We start from the raw sequence: 21,805 nt of genomic DNA on the forward strand, positions 1-21,805 counted from the left end.
CAGAATGCATTTTAACAGTTTTTCACCACTAGAGGGTGTTAGTTCACATATTTCATATAGATAACACTGTGCTCGTGCACGTGAAGTTATCTGGGAGCAGGCATTGATTGGCTAAACTGCAAGTCTGTCAAAAGAACTGCAATAAAGGGGCAGTTTGCAGAGGCTTAGATACAAGATAATCACAGAGGTTAAAAGTATATTATTATAACTGTGTTGGTTATGCAAAACTGGAGAATGGGTAATAACATAATTTATGCTTACCTGATAAATTCCTTTCTTCTGTTGTGTGATCAGTCCACGGGTCATCATTACTTCTGGGATATTATCTGCTCCCCTACAGGAAGTGCAAGAGGATTCACCCAGCAGAGTTGCTATATAGCTCCTCCCCTCTACGTCACCTCCAGTCATTCGACCAAAGACCAACGAGAAAGGAGAAACCAAGGGTGTAGTGGTGACTGAATTATAATTTAAAAAATATGTACCTGCCTTAAAAAACAGGGCGGGCCGTGGACTGATCACACAACAGAAGAAAGGAATTTATCAGGTAAGCATAAATTATGTTTTCTTCTGTTATGTGTGATCAGTCCACGGGTCATCATTACTTCTGGGATACCAATACCAAAGCAAAAGTACACGGATGACGGGAGGGATAGGCAGGCTCATTATACAGAAGGAACCACTGCCTGAAGAACCTTTCTCCCAAAAATAGCCTCCGAAGAAGCAAAAGTGTCAAATTTGTAAAATTTGGAAAAAGTATGAAGCGAAGACCAAGTTGCAGCCTTGCAAATCTGTTCAACAGAGGCCTCATTCTTAAAGGCCCAAGTGGAAGCCACAGCTCTAGTGGAATGAGCTGTAATTCTTTCAGGAGGCTGCTGTCCAGCAGTCTCATAGGCTAAACGTATTATGCTACGAAGCCAAAAAGAGAGAGAGGTAGCAGAAGCTTTTTGACCTCTCCTCTGTCCAGAATAAACGACAACAAACAGGGAAGAAGTTTGGCGAAAATCTTTAGTTGCCTGCAAGTAGAACTTGAGGGCACGAACTACATCCAGATTGTGTAGAAGACGTTCCTTCTTTGAAGAAGGATTTGGACACAAGGATGGAACAACAATCTCTTGATTGATATTCCTGTTAGTGACTACCTTAGGTAAGAACCCAGGTTTAGTACGCAGAACTACCTTGTCTGAGTGAAAGATCAGACAAGGAGAATCACAATGTAGGGCTGATAACTCAGAGACTCTTCGAGCCGAGGAAATAGCCATTAAAAATAGAACTTTCCAAGATAACAATTTTATATCAATGGAATGAAGAGGTTCAAACGGAACACCCTGTAAAACGTTAAGAACTAAGTTTAAACTCCATGGCGGAGCAACAGTTTTAAACACAGGCTTGATCCTAGCTAAAGCCTGACAAAAGGCCTGGATGTCTGAATTTTCTGACAGACGCCTGTGTAACAAGATGGACAGAGCTGAGATCTGTCCCTTTAATGAGCTAGCCGATAAACCCTTTTCTAAACCTTCTTGTAGAAAAGACAATATCCTAGGAATCCTAACCTTACTCCAGGAGTAATCTTTGGATTCACACCAGTATAGGTATTTACGCCATATTTTATGGTAAATCTTTCTGGTAACAGGCTTCCTAGCCTGTATCAGGGTATCAAAAACCGACTCAGAAAAACCACGTTTTGATAAAATCAAGCGTTCAATTTCCAAGCAGTCAGCTTCAGAGAAGTTAGATTTTGATGTTTGAATGGACCCTGTATCAGAAGGTCCTGTCTTAGAGGTAGAGACCAAGGCGGACAGGATGACATGTCCACTAGATCTGCATACCAAGTCCTGCGTGGCCATGCAGGTGCTATTAGAATCACTGATGCTCTCTCCTGTTTGATTTTGGCAATCAATCGAGGAAGCAGCGGGAAGGGTGGAAACACATAAGCCATCCTGAAGTTCCAAGGTGCTGTCAAAGCATCTATCAGAACCGCTCCCGGATCCCTGGATCTGGATCCGTAGCGAGGAAGTTTGGCGTTCTGGCGAGACGCCATGAGATCTATATCTGGTTTGCCCCAACGTCGAAGTATTTGGGCAAAGACCTCCGGATGAAGTTCCCACTCCCCCGGATGAAAAGTCTGGCGACTCAAGAAATCCGCCTCCCAGTTCTCTACTCCCGGGATGTGGATTGCTGACAGGTGGCAAGAGTGAGACTCTGCCCAGCGAAATATCTTTGATACTTCCATCATTGCTAGGGAGCTTCTTGTCCCTCCCTGATGGTTGATGTAAGCTACAGTCGTGATGTTGTCCGACTGAAACCTGATGAACCCCCGAGTTTTTAACTGGGGCCAAGCTAGAAGGGCATTGAGAACTGCTCTCAATTCCAGAATGTTTATTGGCAGGAGACTTTCCTCCTGACTCCATTGTCCCTGAGCCTTCAGAGAATTCCAGACAGCGCCCCAACCTAGAAGGCTGGCGTCTGTTGTTACAATTGTCCAGTCCGGCCTGCTGAACGGCATCCCCCTGGACAGATGTGGCCGAGAAAGCCACCATAAAAGAGAGTTTCTGGTCTCTTGATCCAGATTCAGAGTGGGGGACAAATCTGAGTAATCCCCATTCCACTGACTCAGCATGCACAATTGCAGCGGTCTGAGATGTAGGCGTGCAAAGGGAACTATGTCCATTGCTGCTACCATTAAGCCGATCACCTCCATGCATTGAGCTACTGACGGGAGTTGAATGGAATGAAGGACACGGCATGCATTTAGAAGCTTTGTTAATCTGTCTTCTGTCAGATAAATCTTCATTTCTACAGAATCTATAAGAGTCCCCAAGAATGGAACTCTTGTGAGAGGAAAGAGAGAACTCTTCTTTTCGTTCACTTTCCATCCATGCGACCTTAGAAATGCCAGAACTAACTCTGTATGAGACTTGGCAGTTTGAAAGCTTGAAGCTTGTATCAGAATGTCGTCTAGGTACGGAGCTACCGAAATTCCTCGCGGTCTTAGTACCGCCAGAAGGGCACCCAGAACCTTTGTAAAGATTCTTGGAGCCGTAGCCAATCCGAATGGAAGGGCTACAAACTGGTAATGCCTGTTTAAGAAGGCAAACCTTAGATACCGGTAATGATCTTTGTGAATCGGTATGTGAAGGTAAGCATCCTTTAAATCCACTGTGGTCATGTACTGACCCTCTTGGATCATGGGTAAGATTGTCCGAATAGTTTCCATTTTGAACGATGGAACTCTTAGGAATTTGTTTAGGATCTTTAAATCCAAGATTGGCCTGAAAGTTCCCTCTTTTTTGGGAACCACAAACAGGTTTGAGTAAAACCCTTGTCCTTGTTCCGACCGCGGAACCGGATGGATCACTCCCATTAATAATAGATCTTGTACACAGCGTAGAAACGCGTCCTTCTTTATTTGGTTTGTTGACAACCTTGACAGATGAAATCTCCCTCTTGGGGGAGAGAATTTGAAGTCTAGAAGGTATCCCTGAGATATGATCTCTAGCGCCCAGGGATCCTGGACATCTCTTGCCCAAGCCTGGGCGAAGAGAGAGAGTCTACCCCCCACTAGATCCGGTCCCGGATCGGGGGCCCTCGGTTCATGCTGTCTTTGGGGCAGCAGCAGGTTTACTGGCCTGCTTGCCCTTGTTCCAGGACTGGTTAGGCTTCCAGCCTTGTCTGTAACGAGCAACAGCTCCTCCCTGTTTTGGTGCAGTGGAAGTTGGCGCTGCTCCTGCTTTGAAATTCCGAAAGGGACGAAAATTAGACTGTCTAGCCTTAGCTTTGGCTTTGTCTTGAGGTAGAGCGTGGCCCTTACCTCCTGTAATGTCAGCAATAATTTCTTTCAAACCGGGCCCAAATAAAGTTTGCCCCTTGAAAGGTATATTAAGTAATTTGGACTTAGAAGTTACATCAGCCGACCAGGATTTTAGCCACAGCGCTCTGCGTGCCTGAATGGCGAATCCTGAATTCTTAGCCGTAAGTTTGGTTAAATGTACTACGGCCTCCGAAATGAATGAATTAGCTAGTTTAAGGACTCTAAGCCTGTCCGTAATGTCGTCCAGCGTAGCTGAACTAAGGTTCTCTTCCAGAGACTCAATCCAAAATGCTGCCGCAGCCGTGATCGGCGCGATGCATGCAAGGGGTTGTAATATAAAACCTTGTTGAACAAACATTTTCTTAAGGTAACCCTCTAATTTTTTATCCATAGGATCTGAAAAAAGCACAGCTATCCTCCACCGGGATAGTGGTACGCTTAGCTAAAGTAGAAACTGCTCCCTCCACCTTAGGGACCGTTTGCCATAAGTCCCGTGTGGTGGCGTCTATTGGAAACATCTTTCTAAATATTGGAGGGGGTGAGAACGGCACACCGGGTCTATCCCACTCCTTAGTAACAATTTCAGTTAATCTCTTAGGTATAGGAAAAACGTCAGTACTCGCCGGTACCGCAAAGTATTTATCCAACCTACACATTTTCTCTGGTATTGCAACAGCGTTACAATCGTTGAGAGCTGCTAAGACCTCCCCTAGTAATACACGGAGGTTTTCCAATTTAAATTTAAAATTTGAAATATCTGAATCCAATCTGTTTGGATCAGAACCGTCACCTACAGAATGAAGCTCTCCGTCCTCATGCTCTGCAAGCTGTGACGCAGTATCAGACATGGCCCTAGAATTATCAGCGCACTCTGTTCTCACCCCAGAGTGATCACGCTTGCCTCTTAGTTCTGGTAATTTAGCCAAAACTTCAGTCATAACAGTAGCCATATCTTGTAATGTTATCTGTAATGGCTGCCCAGATGTACTAGGCGCCATAATATCACGCACCTCCCGGGCGGGAGATGCAGGTACTGACACGTGAGGCGAGTTAGTCGGCATAACTCTCCCCTCGCTGTTTGGTGAAATTTGTTCAATTTGTACAGATTGGCTTTTATTTAAGGTAGCATCAATACAGTTAGTACATAAATTTCTATTGGGCTCCACCTTGGCATTGGAACAAATGACACAGGTATCTTCCTCTGAATCAGACATGTTTAACACACTAGCAATAAACATGCAACTCGGTTACAATTTTATTTAATAAAAACGTACTGTGCCTCAAGAAGCACTAAACGATTAAATGATTAAATGACAGTTGAAATAATGAACTGACAAAAACAGTTATAGCATCACTCTTAACAAACAACACAACTTTTTAGCAAAGGTTTGTTCCCATTAGTAAAATAACACTAATTAAATTTTAAACATAAAAATTACAGAGCAACGTTTTAAATCACAGTCACTATATAAGTCTCACAGCTCTGCTGAGAGAATCTATCTCCCTTCAAAGAAGTTTGAAGACCCCTGAGTTCTGTTAGAGATGAACCGGATCAAGCAGAAAAACTGACTGGAAATTTTTGATGCGTAGCAAAGAGCGCCAAAAACGGCCCCTCCCTCTCACACACAGCAGTGAGAGAGAAACGAAACTGTCATAATTAACACAAGCAAACTGCCAAGTGGAAAAATAATGCCCAAATACTTATTCACTCAGTACCTCATTAATGCAAACGATTCTACATTCCAGCAAAAACGTTTAACATGAAAAATACCTAATAAAAGGTTTAATGTACTTTTACAGAGTAATTCCGGTGAAATACCATCCCCAGAATACTAAAGTGTAGAGTATACATACATGTTCATTATAACGGTATGGCAGGATTTTTTCATCAATTCCATTCAGAAAATAAAAACTGCTACATACCTCAATGCAGATTCAACTGCCCGCTGTCCCCTGATCTGAAGTCTTTACCTCCCTCAGATGGCCGAGAAACAGCAATATGATCTTAACTACTCCGGTTAAAATCATAAGAAAAACTCTGGTAGATTCTTCTTCAAACTCTGCCAGAGAGGTAATAACACGCTCCGGTGCTATTGTAAAATAACAAACTTTTGATTGAAGTTCTAAAAACTAAGTATAATCACCATAGTCCTCTCACACCTCCTATCTAGTCTTTGGGTGCAAGAGAATGACTGGAGGTGACGTAGAGGGGAGGAGCTATATAGCAACTCTGCTGGGTGAATCCTCTTGCACTTCCTGTAGGGGAGCAGATAATATCCCAGAAGTAATGATGACCCGTGGACTGATCACACATAACAGAAGAAAAAGGGATTATCTATCTTTTAAAACAATAAAAATTCTGGTGTAGACTGTCCCTTTAAATGAGAACTAAAAAGTCCAGTATTGACCATTTTCCCCACCAGTTACATAGTTTCTACAAACTCACCTGGTTGTCTGATGAGCCACATACAACAGCAATAGTGTGAGCAGATGCAGATAGATATTTACCAGGTAACGCAGGGGAAGCACCAGCAGCACAGCACATAGTACGTGAGCTGAGGAGAGAGAGGAAAGAACACTTAGGTATAAACTCCAAAGGTAAAGAGATTATTTCCATTCTGATGCCCAAACCAAAGGCTCTTTGTAAAAATATCTTGTGAACAATTGTACTGATACAAGGACATTTTGTACCTATAAGGCGTTAAATTCCTTTTGCGCCATAAACACGCAAGTCCACTAAATTCTGCATTGTATTTCTGCTAGATCTCTACACAAGCTATTTCTGTGACCATTGTAATACTAAGTAATGACTACCCATTAAATCCAAGATGTTTATAGAGGTGAACCGTATGCTCAGGTAACGTGAAGGCGTATGTGCTTATATTGTCTTTATTACAAAATGACATTTATAGCATCAGATATTGTGTGTATATATATATATATATATATATATATATATATATATATATATATATGTGTGTGTGTGTGCTTATATACACTGACTATATATATATATATATATATATATATATATATATATGTGTGTGTGTGTGTGTGTGCTTATATACACTGACTTGTCTATTACAAAATGACATTTATAGCATCAGATATTGTGTGTATATATATATATATATATATATATATATATATATATACACATATACATACTGTATATATAGGTGTGTGTGTGTGTGTGTGTGTGCGCTTATATACACTGACTTGTCTTTATTACAAAATGACATTTATAGCATCATATATTGTGTATATATATATATATATATATATACTGTATATATAGATGTGTGTGTGTGTGTGCTTATATACACTGACTTGTCTATTACAAACTGACATTTATAGCATCAGATATGGTGTATATATATATATATATATATATATATATATATATATATATATATATGTGTGTGTGTGTGTGTGTGTGCTTATATACATTGAATAAAAGAAAAATAGAAGACTGCGCCAAAGAAGAAAGGAGTACACGCTCACTTCTAGTGGGAACAAGAGCCTAACAGTCTTGTTCTGAAATATACAAAAAAAGAGGGGTTTTAAGGAGCGCCTATAATTAGGCTAAAGTATACTCGAGGAGACTGAATAGAATCCAGCTAGTAGTGAAAAAAAGTAAATGTGTATGAGAATAATACAACAAATGTGAGTGATGGTGTACAAATATGTATGGAGTAGCAATCTGTGACACTAAAGTGTGACGTTACATATGAATGTATAGAAGTGAATATATAGACAGAAGTGCTAGTGTGAAACCATTGTGTGTAAATGTCTAAAGATACCAATGTGCAATGAGTACAATATGTGTCAATAATACTTCAAACAACAAATAGAAGTGGAAATTGGATAAAAAAAGGTTTTAATAAGTGAAATCAAATAGATAATTGATCTATTGATCCATATACGTATGGATTGTAAATAATAAAACATACAATATATAAAACAACACAGGTTAAATGTTACATAAATTTAAAAAACAAGTGCATACGACTATACAGTTTAAAACAGAAGCTAGCAAGATTGGCCAATCTAGACAAGTCCTGGGAGAGAAAGTGCACAATACGGGAAAAAACGCTAGTAACTTATTTCAAAGTCCCAAAACGGTTAATCCAAATAGTCATTCGTCATGTAAAAAAATGAAAAGAGTCCAAGACGTCTGAGAAGACTGAGGGCGATCCAAAGGCACATAAAGAATACCTGTGAAGGGAAAAAAAGAACAAAGAACTGCACACACTAAAAAACATAAACAACAGAAAAAGGTAGACAAAGAGTCTTGACAAAGGCCTCGTAGCAGGCTAAAACGCGTAGACTGATTCTGATAACGACATACCAGCCCGAGATTATATTTTTGGTGAGCGCATTACCTTTTTCTGTTGTTTATATTTTTTAGTGTGTGCAGTCCTTGTTCTTTTTTCCCCTTCACAGGTATTCTTTATGTGCCTTTGGATCGCCCTCAGTCTTCTCGGACGTCTTGTACTCGTTTCATTTTTTTTACATCACGAATGAATATTTGGATTAACCGTTTTGGGACTTTGAAATAAGTTACTAGCGTTTTTTCCCGTATTGTGCACTTTCTTTCCCGGGACTTGTCTAGATTGGCCAATCTTGCTAGCCTCTGTTTTAAACTATATAGTTGTATGCACTTGTTTTTTAAATTTATGTAACATTTAACCTGTGTTGTTTTATATATTGTATGTTTTATTATTTACAATCCATACGTATATGGATCAATAGATCAATTATCTATTTAATTTCACTTAGTAAAACCCTTTTTTATCCAATTTTCACTTCTATTTGTTGTTTGAAGTATTATTGACACATATTGTACTCAATACACATTGGTATGTTTAGACATTTACACACACTGGTTTCACACTAGCACTTCTGTCTATATATTCACTTCTATACATTCATATGCAACGTCACACTTTAGTGTCACACATTGCTACTCCATACATATTTGTACACCATCACTCAAATTTCTTGTATTATTCTCATACACATTTTTTATTACCATTATTTACTTTTTTTCACTACTAGCTGGATTCTATTCAGTCTCCTCGAGTATACTTTAGCCTAATTATAGGCGCTCCTTAAAACCCCCTTTTTTTACTTATATACATTGACTTGTCTTTATTACAAAATGACATTTATAGCATCAGATGTTTATATATATATATATATATATATATATATATATAAAAGAATAAGAATTAGAAAGCACTCACTGGACTGTAGACAACAACTTCAATGAAATATCCTTTATTGTGACGTTTCGGGACCAACAACGTCCCTTCTTCTGACAAGCAAAAAAGTGTAAACAGACAAACTTATAAAGACCCTTACAACCACTCCCCTTGGTGAGCTACCAATCAAAATGTGCCGTGTGCAAAAGTACATGGGCCGGGTGCAAAACCGGCTTTCATATAAGTGATACAGAACAAATATAAACTGTTATTATTTAAAGTGTACATCAAACAATATATATATTATTGTCTCTGTGGATGTGTAATACAAATGTAACAAAAAACTGGATACGATCACACACATGCTCAAAGTTGTCCGAGGTGTATTAGACCAAATATAAATAACAACACAAACCTGATAGGAGGGCGAAACACACCCTCGCAATGCGATAGGTTAAGAACCTTCATCACACAAAAACACACCTATCACTATAACGCCAACCAATAACAAGGACTGAAATCTGTAAACAAATAGACTGATTGGTAATATTCACCCGTCCTCTATGATGCCTGGGGGCGTGTTCGCTAGCAGACCGAGTGTCAATAATGCTGTCAAGCCGCAGATCCGGGGCTTACTATAGTGCCCACTGACACCTAATCCCCCTATTTCAAAGCGCGGCCATCGCATCAATCATACGTGTCCCTTATTGTCAGCACACTGTGTATCATCCGAAACCTCATGCCACAGATGCGGCTGTGTGTCCCCGTTCCCGGTTATCATGACAACCTGTATCCACACTCCATGATATATAACCTCTCTCTCGCAGCGCTCAAGGGGTCATATCATCCACAACATAGATGACATAGATGACAAATCCTGGGGGATTTTTTGGATCCTTGTGGATCTTTGGTAACGTGTAAATGATGGGTATTATAGGATAATCTCTCTTCATGAATTTGTACTCCTGTGTGGTTATGCAACCGATTGTACACCACATGTCCAGTTTTTCATCAATATATCTTTTCAATTGTTGAGTCGGATCCGTTTGGAGGGCCCTATAGGTGTTCCTGTCTGTTAATTGGCCCAAAAGTTCAGCTCTGTATTGTTGCACATCCATAACAGCCACCGCCCCACCCTTATCTGCCGGGCGTATTATGATGGTCGTGTCTTCAGCTAGTGTCTTAAGTGCCTGTCTTTCTTCCTTAGATAGATTGTCCACTCTCCTCCTATTGGGAACCTTCTTGGAGACATGACTTAAGTAGTTCGTATATGTGGTAATGGATGGGTTTTGTGACTTCGGGTCAAATGTTCCAGGTGTTCGAAAAGGTGTTATTTCGCTATTCTCTGTCTGATAATATTCTTTAAGTCTCAAATTTCTTCCAAATTTTTGAATGTCGATGTACATATCAAATGAACTGGACCTCATTGTCGGGACAAAGGATAAACCCTTATTTAATAGGGAGTTTTCCGATTGTGATAGTGGTCTTGTACTGATGTTAAATACATTGTCAATTATCTCCTCTGTATCGGAGGGCGGCGTGACATGCCCCCCCTCCTCGTGTGTGGCCTGTGCCTCGTCCTAAAAAACGAGCCGGAGGAAGGTGAGATGGAGGGTATGCAGTACCTCTAGTGTTCGTTCCCCTCATATTGTCCCACTGTTGTCCTCTATTGGCACCTCTGGATCTAGTGGTAATGCCACGATATGAAGAGTCTCCGCTAGTTGTGGCCACCTCTGGGTCTGAGCTATCACCTGAGCTAGTATCAACTGTATTGATGTTTCTTTTTGTGAATCTCCTTTCACGTCTTGATCTAAAATTCTTTCTTTCGTCTGGTGATAGCATCCACCGATATACACTCTTATAGGTGTAATCCTGATTAACTGTTTGGAGTTTCCGATTTTTGAACGCAATAAGTTCTTGTTTATATGCCTCATATAACCCTGATCTTTTATTTTATTTTATTATATTCACGTACACATTCTTCTATGCAGGTTGTCTATGAGTGGTTTAGTATTGGGGATAATATCCCACAGTGAGTGGGGGTTTACCCTTGCAGACCCCGGAGAGGTGACTGCAGTTGGGTGGTTATGTTTTCGATTGTGGGTAATAGAGTACTTGATACACAGCACTTTGGCAGTAGATTTAGGTGGTTATTATGTCATAATATGTGCAGAGGTGATTGCATGTGAGTGGTTTGATTTGCGATTGAGGGTAATAGTTTACCGGATATATAATACTTTTGAGGAGTATTGATTGACCTGAGTATATGCATATAGCAGAGGATAAGTTTATATTTATTTTTATTGTTATTTTTATCTTTTCAGGATTTGGGTTGTTTTTGTGGTCCGTGCTTGGAAGGTGACACTTGGTGAGTAGCACAGCCGTCTGTATTAGTTGGCGGCCTCCAGTACGCATTCATGGTTGCTATGGTTTCCATCTACATTGTGGTCTCTTTGGTCACAGGTGGCGGTCCCAAGCATACAATTGTGGTTTCTTGTGTTGGCATTGCGGTTTCTTAGAAGTCCGCGATATTTAACTAGGGGAACGCGGCATATGCCTAGTATAGCTAATTACTATCGAGAGTATGTGGCGGTGGCCTCAATATGCCTGGCGTATGGAAATATGGGAGAAACACTTGGTCACCATGGCAACCGCGGCATGAAGTAAGGACTATTGTGATGTATTCTGCCGTGTCGGTGCCATGGTGTTGTGGATGATATGACCCCTTGAGCGCTGCGAGAGAGAGGTTATATATCATGGAGTGTGGATACAGGTTGTCATGATAACCGGGAACGGACACACACAGCCGCATCTGTGGCATGAGGTTTCGGATGATACACAGTGTGCTGACAATAAGGGACACGTATGATTGATGCGATGGCCGCGCTTTGAAATAGGGGGATTAGGTGTCACTGGGCAATATAGTAAGCCCCGGATCTGCGGCTTGACAGCATTATTGACACTCGGTCTGCTAGCGAACACGCCCCCAGGCATCATAGAGGACGGGTGAATATTACCAATCAGTCTATTTGTTTACAGATTTCAGTCCTTGTTATTGGTTGGCGTTATAGTGATAGGTGTGTTTTTGTGTGATGAAGGTTCTTAACCTATCGCATTGCGAGGGTGTGTTTCGCCCTCCTATCAGGTTTGTGTTGTTATTTATATTTGGTCTAATACACCTCGGACAACTTTGAGCATGTGTGTGATCGTATCCAGTTTTTTGTTACATTTGTATTACACATCCACAGAGACAATAATATATATATTGTTTGATGTACACTTTAAATAATAACAGTTTATATTTGTTCTGTATCACTTATATGAAAGCCGGTTTTGCACCCGGCCCATGTACTTTTGCACACGGCACATTTTGATTGGTAGCTCACCAAGGGGAGTGGTTGTAAGGGTCTTTATAAGTTTGTCTGTTTACACTTTTTTGCTTGTCAGAAGAAGGGACGTTGTTGGTCCCGAAATGTCACAATAAAGGATATTTCATTGAAGTTGTTGTCTACAGTCCAGTGAGTGCTTTCTAATTCTTATTCTTTTACATACCTGGCTACAGCACCCTGGCAAGTTGCGGTCTGTTGATGAGAGTGCATATACCACATACAAACTTTTACTTATATATATATATATATATATGTGTGTGTGTGTGTGTGTGTGTGTGTGTGTGTGTGTGCTTATATACACTAATATGTCTTAATTACAAAATGACATTTATAGCATCAGATATTGTATGTGTATATATACATATACATACACACACACACATATATATATATATATATATATATATATATATATATATATATATATATATATGTGTGTGTGTGCTTATATACACTGACTTGTCTTTATTAGAAAATGACATTTATAGCAACAGATATTGTATGTATATATATATATATATATATATATATATATATATATATATATATATACATATATACATACACATACACACACACACAGTTGTGTTCAAAAGTTTACATACCCTGGCAGAATTTATGATTTCTTGGCCATTTTTCAGAGTATATGAATGATAACACAAAAACTTTTCTTTCACTCATGGTTAGTGTTTGGCTGAAGCCATTTATTATCAATCAACTGTGTTTACTCTTTTTAAATCCTAATGACAACAGAAACTACCCAAATGACCCTGATCAAAAGTTTACATACCCTGGTGATTTTGGCCTGATAAAATGCACACACGTTGACACAAAGGGGTTTGAATGGCTATTAAAGGGACACTGTACCCAAATTTTTTTCTTTTGTGATTCAGATAGAGCATGCAATTTTAAGCAACTTTCTAATTTACTTCTATTATCAACTTTTCTTCGTTCTCTTGATATCTTTATTTGAAAAAGAAGGCATCTAAGCTGAGGAGCCAGCAAATTTGTGGTTCAGAACCATGGACAGCAATTGTTTATTGGTGCTGCCCAATCAGCAAGGACAACCCAGGTTGTTCACCAAAAATGGGCCGGCATCTAAACTTAAATTCTTGCTTTTCAAATAAACATACCAAGAGAATGAAGAAAATTTGATAATAGGAGTACATTAGAAAGTTGCTGCAAATTACATGCTCTATCTGAATCACAAAAGAAAAAAATTGGGTACAGTGTCCCTTTAAAGGTAACCATCCTCATCTGTGATCTGTTTGCTTGTACTTAGTGTGTGTGTAGAAAAGGTCAATGAGTTTCTGTACTCCTGACAGACCCTTGCATGTTTCATCCAGTGCTGCACTGACGTTTCTGGATTCTGAGTCATGGGGAAAGCAAAATAATTGTCAAAGGATCTGCGGAAAAAGGTAGTTGAACTGTATAAAACAGGAAAGGGATATAAAAAGATATCCAAGGAATTGAGTATGCCAATCAGCAGTGTTTAAAAACTCTAATCAAGAAGTGGAAAATGAGGGGTTCTGTTGAAACCAAACCACGGTCAGGTAGACCAACTAAAACTTCAGCCACAACTGCCAGAAAAATTGTTCGGGATGCAAAGAAAACCCCACAAATAACTTCAGGTGAAATACTGGACTCTCTGAAAACAAGTGGTGGGGCTGTTTCAAGATGCACAATAAGGAGGCACTTGAAGAAAGATGGGCTGCATGGTTAAGCCGCCAGAAGAAAACCATTACTATGCAAATGCCACAAAGTATCCCACTTACAATACACCAAACAGCACAGAGACAAGCCTCAAACCTTCTGGCACAAAGTCATTTGGAGTGATGAGACCAAAATTGAGCTTTTTGGCCACAACCATAAACGCTACATTTGGAGAGGAGTCAACAAGGCCTATGATGAAAGGTACACCATTCCTACTGTGAAACACGGAGGTGGATTGCTGATGTTTTGAGGATGTGTGAGCTACAAAGGCACAGGAAATTTGGTCAGAACTGATGGCAAAACGAATGCAGTATGTTATCAAACAATACTAGAGGAAAATTTGCATTCATCAGCCCGGAAGCTGCACATGGGACGTACTTGGACATTCCAACATGACAATGATCCTAAACACAAGGCCAAGTCGACCTGTCATTGGCTACAGCAGAATAAAGTGAAGGTTCTGGAGTGGCCATCTCAGTCTCCTGACCTCAAGATCATTGAGTCACTCTGGGGAGATCTCAAACATGCAGTTCATGCAAGAATTTACAGGAACTGGAGGCTTTTTTTCCAGGAAGAATGGGCAGCTTTACCATCTGAGAAGATAAAAAGCCTCATCCACAAATACCACAAAAGAATTCAAGCTGTCATTGATGTTAAAGGGGGCAATACACGGTGGGGTATGTAAACTTTTGATCAGGGTCATTTGGGTAGTTTCTGTTGTCATTATGATTTAAAAAGAGTAAACACAGTTGACTGATAATAAATGGCTTCAGCCAAACACTAACCATGAGTGAAAGAAAAGTTTTTGTGTTATCATTTATATTCTCTGAAAAATGGCCAAGAAATCATAAATTCTGCCAGGGTATGTAAACTTCTGAGCACAACTGTGTGTGTGTGTGTGTGTCATATATATATATATATACACACACACACAAAATTACATTTATAGCATCAGATATCGTATGTGTGTGTGTGTATATATATATATGTGTGTGTGTGTGTGTTTATATACACTAATGTCAATTACAAAATGACATTTATAGCATCAGATTTTGTATGTCTGTGTGCATATATATATATATATATATATATATATATATATATATATATATATATACATACACACACACACACACACTTATCTACACTGATTTGTCATTATTACAAAATTACATTTATAGCATTAGATATTGTGTGTGTTTATGTATATATATATATATATATATATATATATATATATAAATATATATATATATATATATATAAATATATATATATATATATATATACACACACACACACACACACACACACACACACGTGTGTATGTGCTTATATTAGCTGTCTTGTCTTTATTACAAAATGACAAATAGGGTTACTCTGATACACATACAATAATAAGAGATTATAAAAAGAAATGTTATTTTGCTCTACTTGGTTAAACAGAAACTCAATATACAGCAGATAATGTTGTTCTTTATGATAATGGCTGTCTGGGTATAACTGTCCTACCCCTGGTGCAATAAGTACATCTAGAATGCTCTAACCAGATACAGATGTACTCAGCAAGCTCACGACTCTCAGTACGACCACATGGGAAGGAGTTAAGTTTCAATAATAGGAGACCAAGCAAAAAGAGGTCAGTTTGATAAACGTAGACTGGATTTTTTTTAAATTCTACCACTATCTTAAATCATACCCTAGAAGCAGAAATTGTTCTCACTTTCTGCAATAAGATTTTTTAGTGAAAATTTTTCTGCAGGTCATTTTGAAATTCAATTTTAAATTTGGCAGTTACACTAAAGCACCAGCTAAATTCTGTGTTGGTTAACTGGAGAATAAAGCATTTGTTAAAGCTTCATAATATATTTCAGCAGATGAATTAGCTTCAGAGAAAAAACAACAACATTTTGTTACGTTTTTTAAATGACTTTTGGATTAACGCGTTTCCTTTGCTCTTGGTCTAACATCACATAATTATAAAGGTAAAAATCTGGTAATAAAGAGGTGCTTCGCGCACAAGAACATCGTGCATTCAGTAGTCAAAGCTTTGCAGACTGGGAAAAATCCCAATCAATACTCTGCCCCATATTTGACTGTTCTCGTCAAACAGCACGTCACTCTGGCTGCACTGTATTAAGGAAACCTTACACAGCGCAGACTGAGCACAGCGCTGTTGGAAAAGAACAGCCTGATGTGGAACAGCACAGCAAAGTTAAAGCACTTAACAGTTCCTGACTGTCTCCTGTTCTTCCTGCAGACATGCGGCATTTTCTGCGATGACATCTTACATCACAGCATGTTCTGCCTTGGGAATCATACCAGTTTAAAGGGACATAAAACCCAAAAGCTTTCATGATTCAGACAGAGCATATAATTTAAACACTTTCCAATTTACGTCTATTATCAACTTTTCTTCATTTTCTTGTTATTCTTTGTTGAAAAGCAAGAAGGTAAGCTCAGGAGCGTGCACGTGTCTGCAGTACTATATCGCAGCTGTTTTGTAACAAAGTTATGCATCAGCAAGAGCACTTGATGGCAGCACTATTTCCTGTCATGTAGTGCTTCATGCATGTGCACGCTACCTATCTAGATATCTCTTCAACATAGAATAACAAGAGAAGGAAGCAAATTTGATCATAAAAGTAAAATTGAAATTTGTAAAAAAAAAAAAAAATGTTCTATCTGAATCATGAAAGAAAAATTATTGGGTTTATATCCCTTTAATGTTGGCTTCCATGTCCCATAAAACAAAGCAAAAAAACAAAACAAGAAAACAACGCACACATTGACCCCCTCCCGCCGTTAGGATGTTCTATGTCGTCCTCACTGTGCTTGGCTTTAGCACTGTTAGGACGGCAGGAATCGTCTTAAACGTTTGTCCTGAAACAATAGCCACTTCCTATATGGAATTTCCGGCACTCCCCCCCTGACCTAATCCCATCATTAAAATCACATGATCGCATGAAAAATAGCGTGATTTCAATTTGTACTCATTTGTTTACATTGGAACTTTGTTCTGATGTAGACAAATAAGTCCCGGCAGGAAGGGGTTAACAGCACTTTGCCTCTCAATAACTAAAACAGGTTGCTATAATGTTACCAAATTATAACTTGTATTTATACATCACAGGGCATGACAAAAACAAGAGAAAACAACTGGTTCCATTTCACACTGCAGAGATTTAATATAAGAAAAAGAATACAACGATCCTTTCATATACTTATATCAATAGAAGGATGCCAGAGTAACACTATGTTGCAAAAATCTAGAGGTGCCATTTTTATCTAAAATATGTTTAATCAAATTATTCATTTTTATATGGAGTGAGAAATTCTCACCGTTTCATCCATAACTATTCTGGGGTTATTATAATGTTCATGTATTGCCCCCAATCCTGAGGATTTCATTATTAGTAAAAAAAAATGTTTACTGTAATATAAAAAATTTAATTGTTGTAAATACTGATAAAATACATCACCCACTACTGCTAGTAAATGTATACGTTGTGGTATTGAGAATCTTTGTATATAGGTCTCTATAAGATTACTTTAAAACAATGAGCAACCAACGCATTGTAAAAGGGTTTGCTGGAAGTTATTATTTAATACACATTTTAAAAGCGAACAAAGAATAACTACAGGTAGCCCTCAGTTTACGCCGGGGTTAGGTTCCAGAAGGAATGGTTGTAAATCAAAACCGTTGTAAATTGAAACCCAGTTTATAATGTAAGTCAATAGGAAGTGAGGGAAATAGGTTCCAGGCCCCTCTCAAAATTGTCATAAGTAACACCTAATACATTATTTTTAAAGCTTTGAAATGAAGACTTTAAATGCTAAACAGCATTATAAACCTAATAAAATAATCACACAACACAGACTTAACTTGCATTTTCCTGCAAACAGTTCTTTCTATGCATTCCAATCTGGACTGATTTATAGAGAGGAAGATCTTGTTCCTTTGAAATCTGCTCGATAGCTCAGGTCTAATTAAACTGATTAATTTCAGCTTGCTTGGCTTTGCTGCAACACAAGCGTACAGCTCCACCTACTGGCTATTTTAATAAATGCACTGCTTCTCAATGCTTTTCAATAGCAGTCACATGACTGGAAAAAAAGGTTGTTGTTTTTTTTTTATAACTTTTTATTTGGGTAAGTCAGCAAATAAAAGGGTCACAAGTCACATAGTATATGCCACGCAGGGCAAAAAATAAATAAAAATAACCATATTAACCAAGTTGAAACAAAGATATCTATCTTAAATTGACATTCTTGCATCTATAAACAAGTAAATTAAAATCTCAAACATAAAATTGACCGGTAATACTCCTAAATGGAGTGTAAATATACTACTTAGCTTGACAACTATATATCTTTCAATTACAAATGCTTAAGTACTATAACATTAAATTAGAAAACGTACACATACCAAAAGAACATAACACAAATAATATATGCCGCGCAGGGCAAATGACAGTCATCATGACCTCACATCTTATACAGGGAGTGCAGAATTATTAGGCAAATGAGTATTTTGACCACATCATCCTCTTTATGCATGTTGTCTTACTCCAAGCTGTATAGGCTCGAAAGCCTACTACCAATTAAGCATATTAGGTGATGTGCATCTCGTAATGAGAAGGGGTGTGGTCTAATGACATCAACACCCTATATCAGGTGTGCATAATTATTAGGCAACTTCCTTTCCTTTGGCAAAATGGGTCAAAAGAAGGACTTGACAAGCTCAGAAAAGTCAAAAATAGTGAGATATCTTGCAGAGGGATGCAGCACTCTTAAAATTGCAAAGCTTCTGAAGCGTGATCATCGAACAATCAAGCGTTTCATTCAAAATAGTCAACAGGGTCGCAAGAAGCGTGTGGAAAAACCAAGGCGCAAAATAACTGCCCATGAACTGAGAAAAGTCAAGCGTGCAGCTGCCAAGATGCCACCAGTTTGGCCATATTTCAGAGCTGCAACATCACTGGAGTGCCCAAAAGCACAAGGTGTGCAATACTCAGAGACATGGCCAAGGTAAGAAAGGCTGAAAGATGACCACCACTGAACAAGACACACAAGCTGAAACGTCAAGACTGGGCCAAGAAATATCTCAAGACTGATTTTTCTAAGGTTTTATGGACTGATGAAATGAGAGTGAGTCTTGATGGGCCAGATGGATGGGCCCGTGGCTGGATTGGTAAAGGGCAGAGAGCTCCAGTCCGACTCAGACGCCAGCAAGGTGGAGGTGGAATACTGGTTTGGGCTGGTATCTTCAAAGATGAGCTTGTGGGGCCTTTTCGGGTTGAGGATAGAGTCAAGCTCAACTCCCAGTCCTACTGCCAGTTTCTGGAAGACACCTTCTTCAAGCAGTGGTACAGGAAGAAGTCTGCATCCTTCAAGAAAAACATGATTTTCATGCAGGACAATGCTCCATCACACGCGTCCAAGTACTCCACAGCGTGGCTGGCAAGAAAGGGTATAAAAGAAGAAAATCTAATCACATGGCCTCCTTGTTCACCTGATCTGAACCCCATTGAGAACCTGTGGTCCATCATCAAATGTGAGATTTACAAGGAGGGAAAACAGTACACCTCTCTGAACAGTGTCTGGGAGGCTGTGGTTGCTGCTGCACGCAATGTTGATGGTGAACAGATCAAAACACTGACAGAATCCATGGATGACAGGCTTTTGAGTGTCCTTGCAAAGAAAGGTGGCTATATTGGTCACTGATTTGTTTTTGTTTTGTTTTTGAATGTCAGAAATGTATATTTGTGAATGTTGAGATGTTATATTGGTTTCACTGGTAAAAATAAATAATTGAAATGGGTATATATTTGTTTCTTGTTAAGTTGCCTAATAATTATGCACAGTAATAGTCACCTGCACACACAGATATCCCCCTAAAATAGCTATAACTAAAAACAAACTAAAAACTACTTCCAAAACTATTCAGCTTTGATATTAATGAGTTTTTTGGGTTCATTGAGAACATGGTTGTTGTTCAATAATAAAATTAATCCTCAAAAATACAACTTGCCTAATAATTCTGCACTCCCTGTATACATAGATAGTTAATATCTTAAACCTAGATTGACTTGCGATAATCTTTATGATATCAGCAAAAACTTTGACATGGTTAGATCTTTTAAACATAATGGATAATATCAGAATCAGAGGCTGACTCATTTTTCTTTCTTTTCTTATTACTCTCTTTAGAAAAAAAAACACAAAACCATTCAAATAATAAACAATGGGGAAAAAAAAAAAAGAAAAAAAAAAAAAGAAAAGGAGAAGCCCCTCTCGCCCTTACCCCTATCCCAGATCCTTGTCAAACACTGCAATCCTAGCCTATATTCAATAGGACCCTTGCTCTCTATAGCAAGAGACCCAAGATGCTGGAAATTCATTATATAGTACAAATTCAGCAAAACTATCTGAACTTAAAAATGGAGACAAGATGCGTTTTTGAATATTAGGTGTATAAGATTTAATTATAGGTAGCCAGTCAGAGATACATTTTTTATTTTTTTCTCTTTAGCAGATTTAAGATGGTAGGATTCAAAAATTATTTGATTTTGTATTTCCTGAATGACCAAAGAGAAGGAGGGAACCGATTTGGATTTCCAATTTTTTGCTATAAGATGTCTGATTTGACAAAATGATAGATACTACGGTTTTTAGTCTTAACTTAGAGTTGATAATGTGAACATTGAGAAAGATAATATTTTCTGGACTAAATGAAATATCAATACCATAAAACTTTTTTAACCAGAAAGATAGTTTATTCCATAATTGTCTTAGTTTAGGACAATAATAAAACATGTGTAGTAAATCAGCTTTAGGATATGAACACCGAGGGCAATTAGCAGATTGAGAACTATACATCTTTGACAATCTTAATGGTGTTATATAAGATCTATTTATAATTTTAAGGTGTGATTCTTTCCAGCTCGATGGGATTCGACATTTATTTACTAAAATACAGCTGGCTTTTATTTCATCATCCTCCAAATTTGGACAGTCCCGTGACCAAAAAGTGAAAACATCATTAAGGTTGAGTAGGTTCTGTTTATTGAGCATTATATCATACAAAAGAGAAATTGAAGACAGTCCTACTCTAAATTTCAATATACATTTTTTAATATCAGACCATGCTAGACCTTGATTAAGTTCCCATCTATGACTACTGACATAATGCCTTAACTGAAAGTAAGCAAACATATCCTGTCTGGAAAGACCAAATTGTGAGACAAGAGATTCAAAAGAGCGGATATGGCCGTCATCCTGGAAGATTTGATATATATTAATGAGTCCTTTATCGGCCCATTTCTTAAAAACTGCCTGAGAATAACCTGGAGAGAAATCTATTGTGCCAATTATTGGGAGAGCTTCAGAAAAAGAATAATCAACTCCTGTAAGAGTAGAGAATTTTTGCCAGGCTTTAATAATATTTTTCAGTTAACAGACCTTTAATATTATAAGGCAAATCCTTAAGTGCATAATGCAAACTGGCTTTAATAGAAAAACGGGATAACAAAGTTTTCCATAGCTGAACAGGAGAAAATATTAGTATCAGCTAACCAGTCTATAGCAATTTTAGCTAGACAAGCAATGTTATAAAGTTGAATATTTGGTAGTGCAAGTCCAGCTGAATGGCGAGAATGCATTAATTTTTTAAGCAAAATACAAGG

At 38.4% G+C, this 21,805-nt stretch overlaps 1 protein-coding gene across 1 annotated transcript in view; it reads right to left on the reverse strand.

Moving 5' to 3' along the window:
- LOC128650437 (RING finger protein 145) overlaps positions 1 to 21,805 on the reverse strand; it is a 308,620-nt gene that overhangs the window by 266,386 nt on the left and 20,429 nt on the right. Inside the window, exon 3 of the mRNA XM_053704381.1 lies at positions 6,255 to 6,363. Within this exon, the coding sequence (XP_053560356.1) occupies positions 6,255 to 6,363 (109 nt within the window). The remainder of the gene's footprint in view (positions 1 to 6,254; positions 6,364 to 21,805) is intronic.

Source organism: Bombina bombina, chromosome 2, assembly GCF_027579735.1.
Source record: "Bombina bombina isolate aBomBom1 chromosome 2, aBomBom1.pri, whole genome shotgun sequence".
Taxonomy (NCBI): Eukaryota; Metazoa; Chordata; class Amphibia; order Anura; family Bombinatoridae; genus Bombina; species Bombina bombina.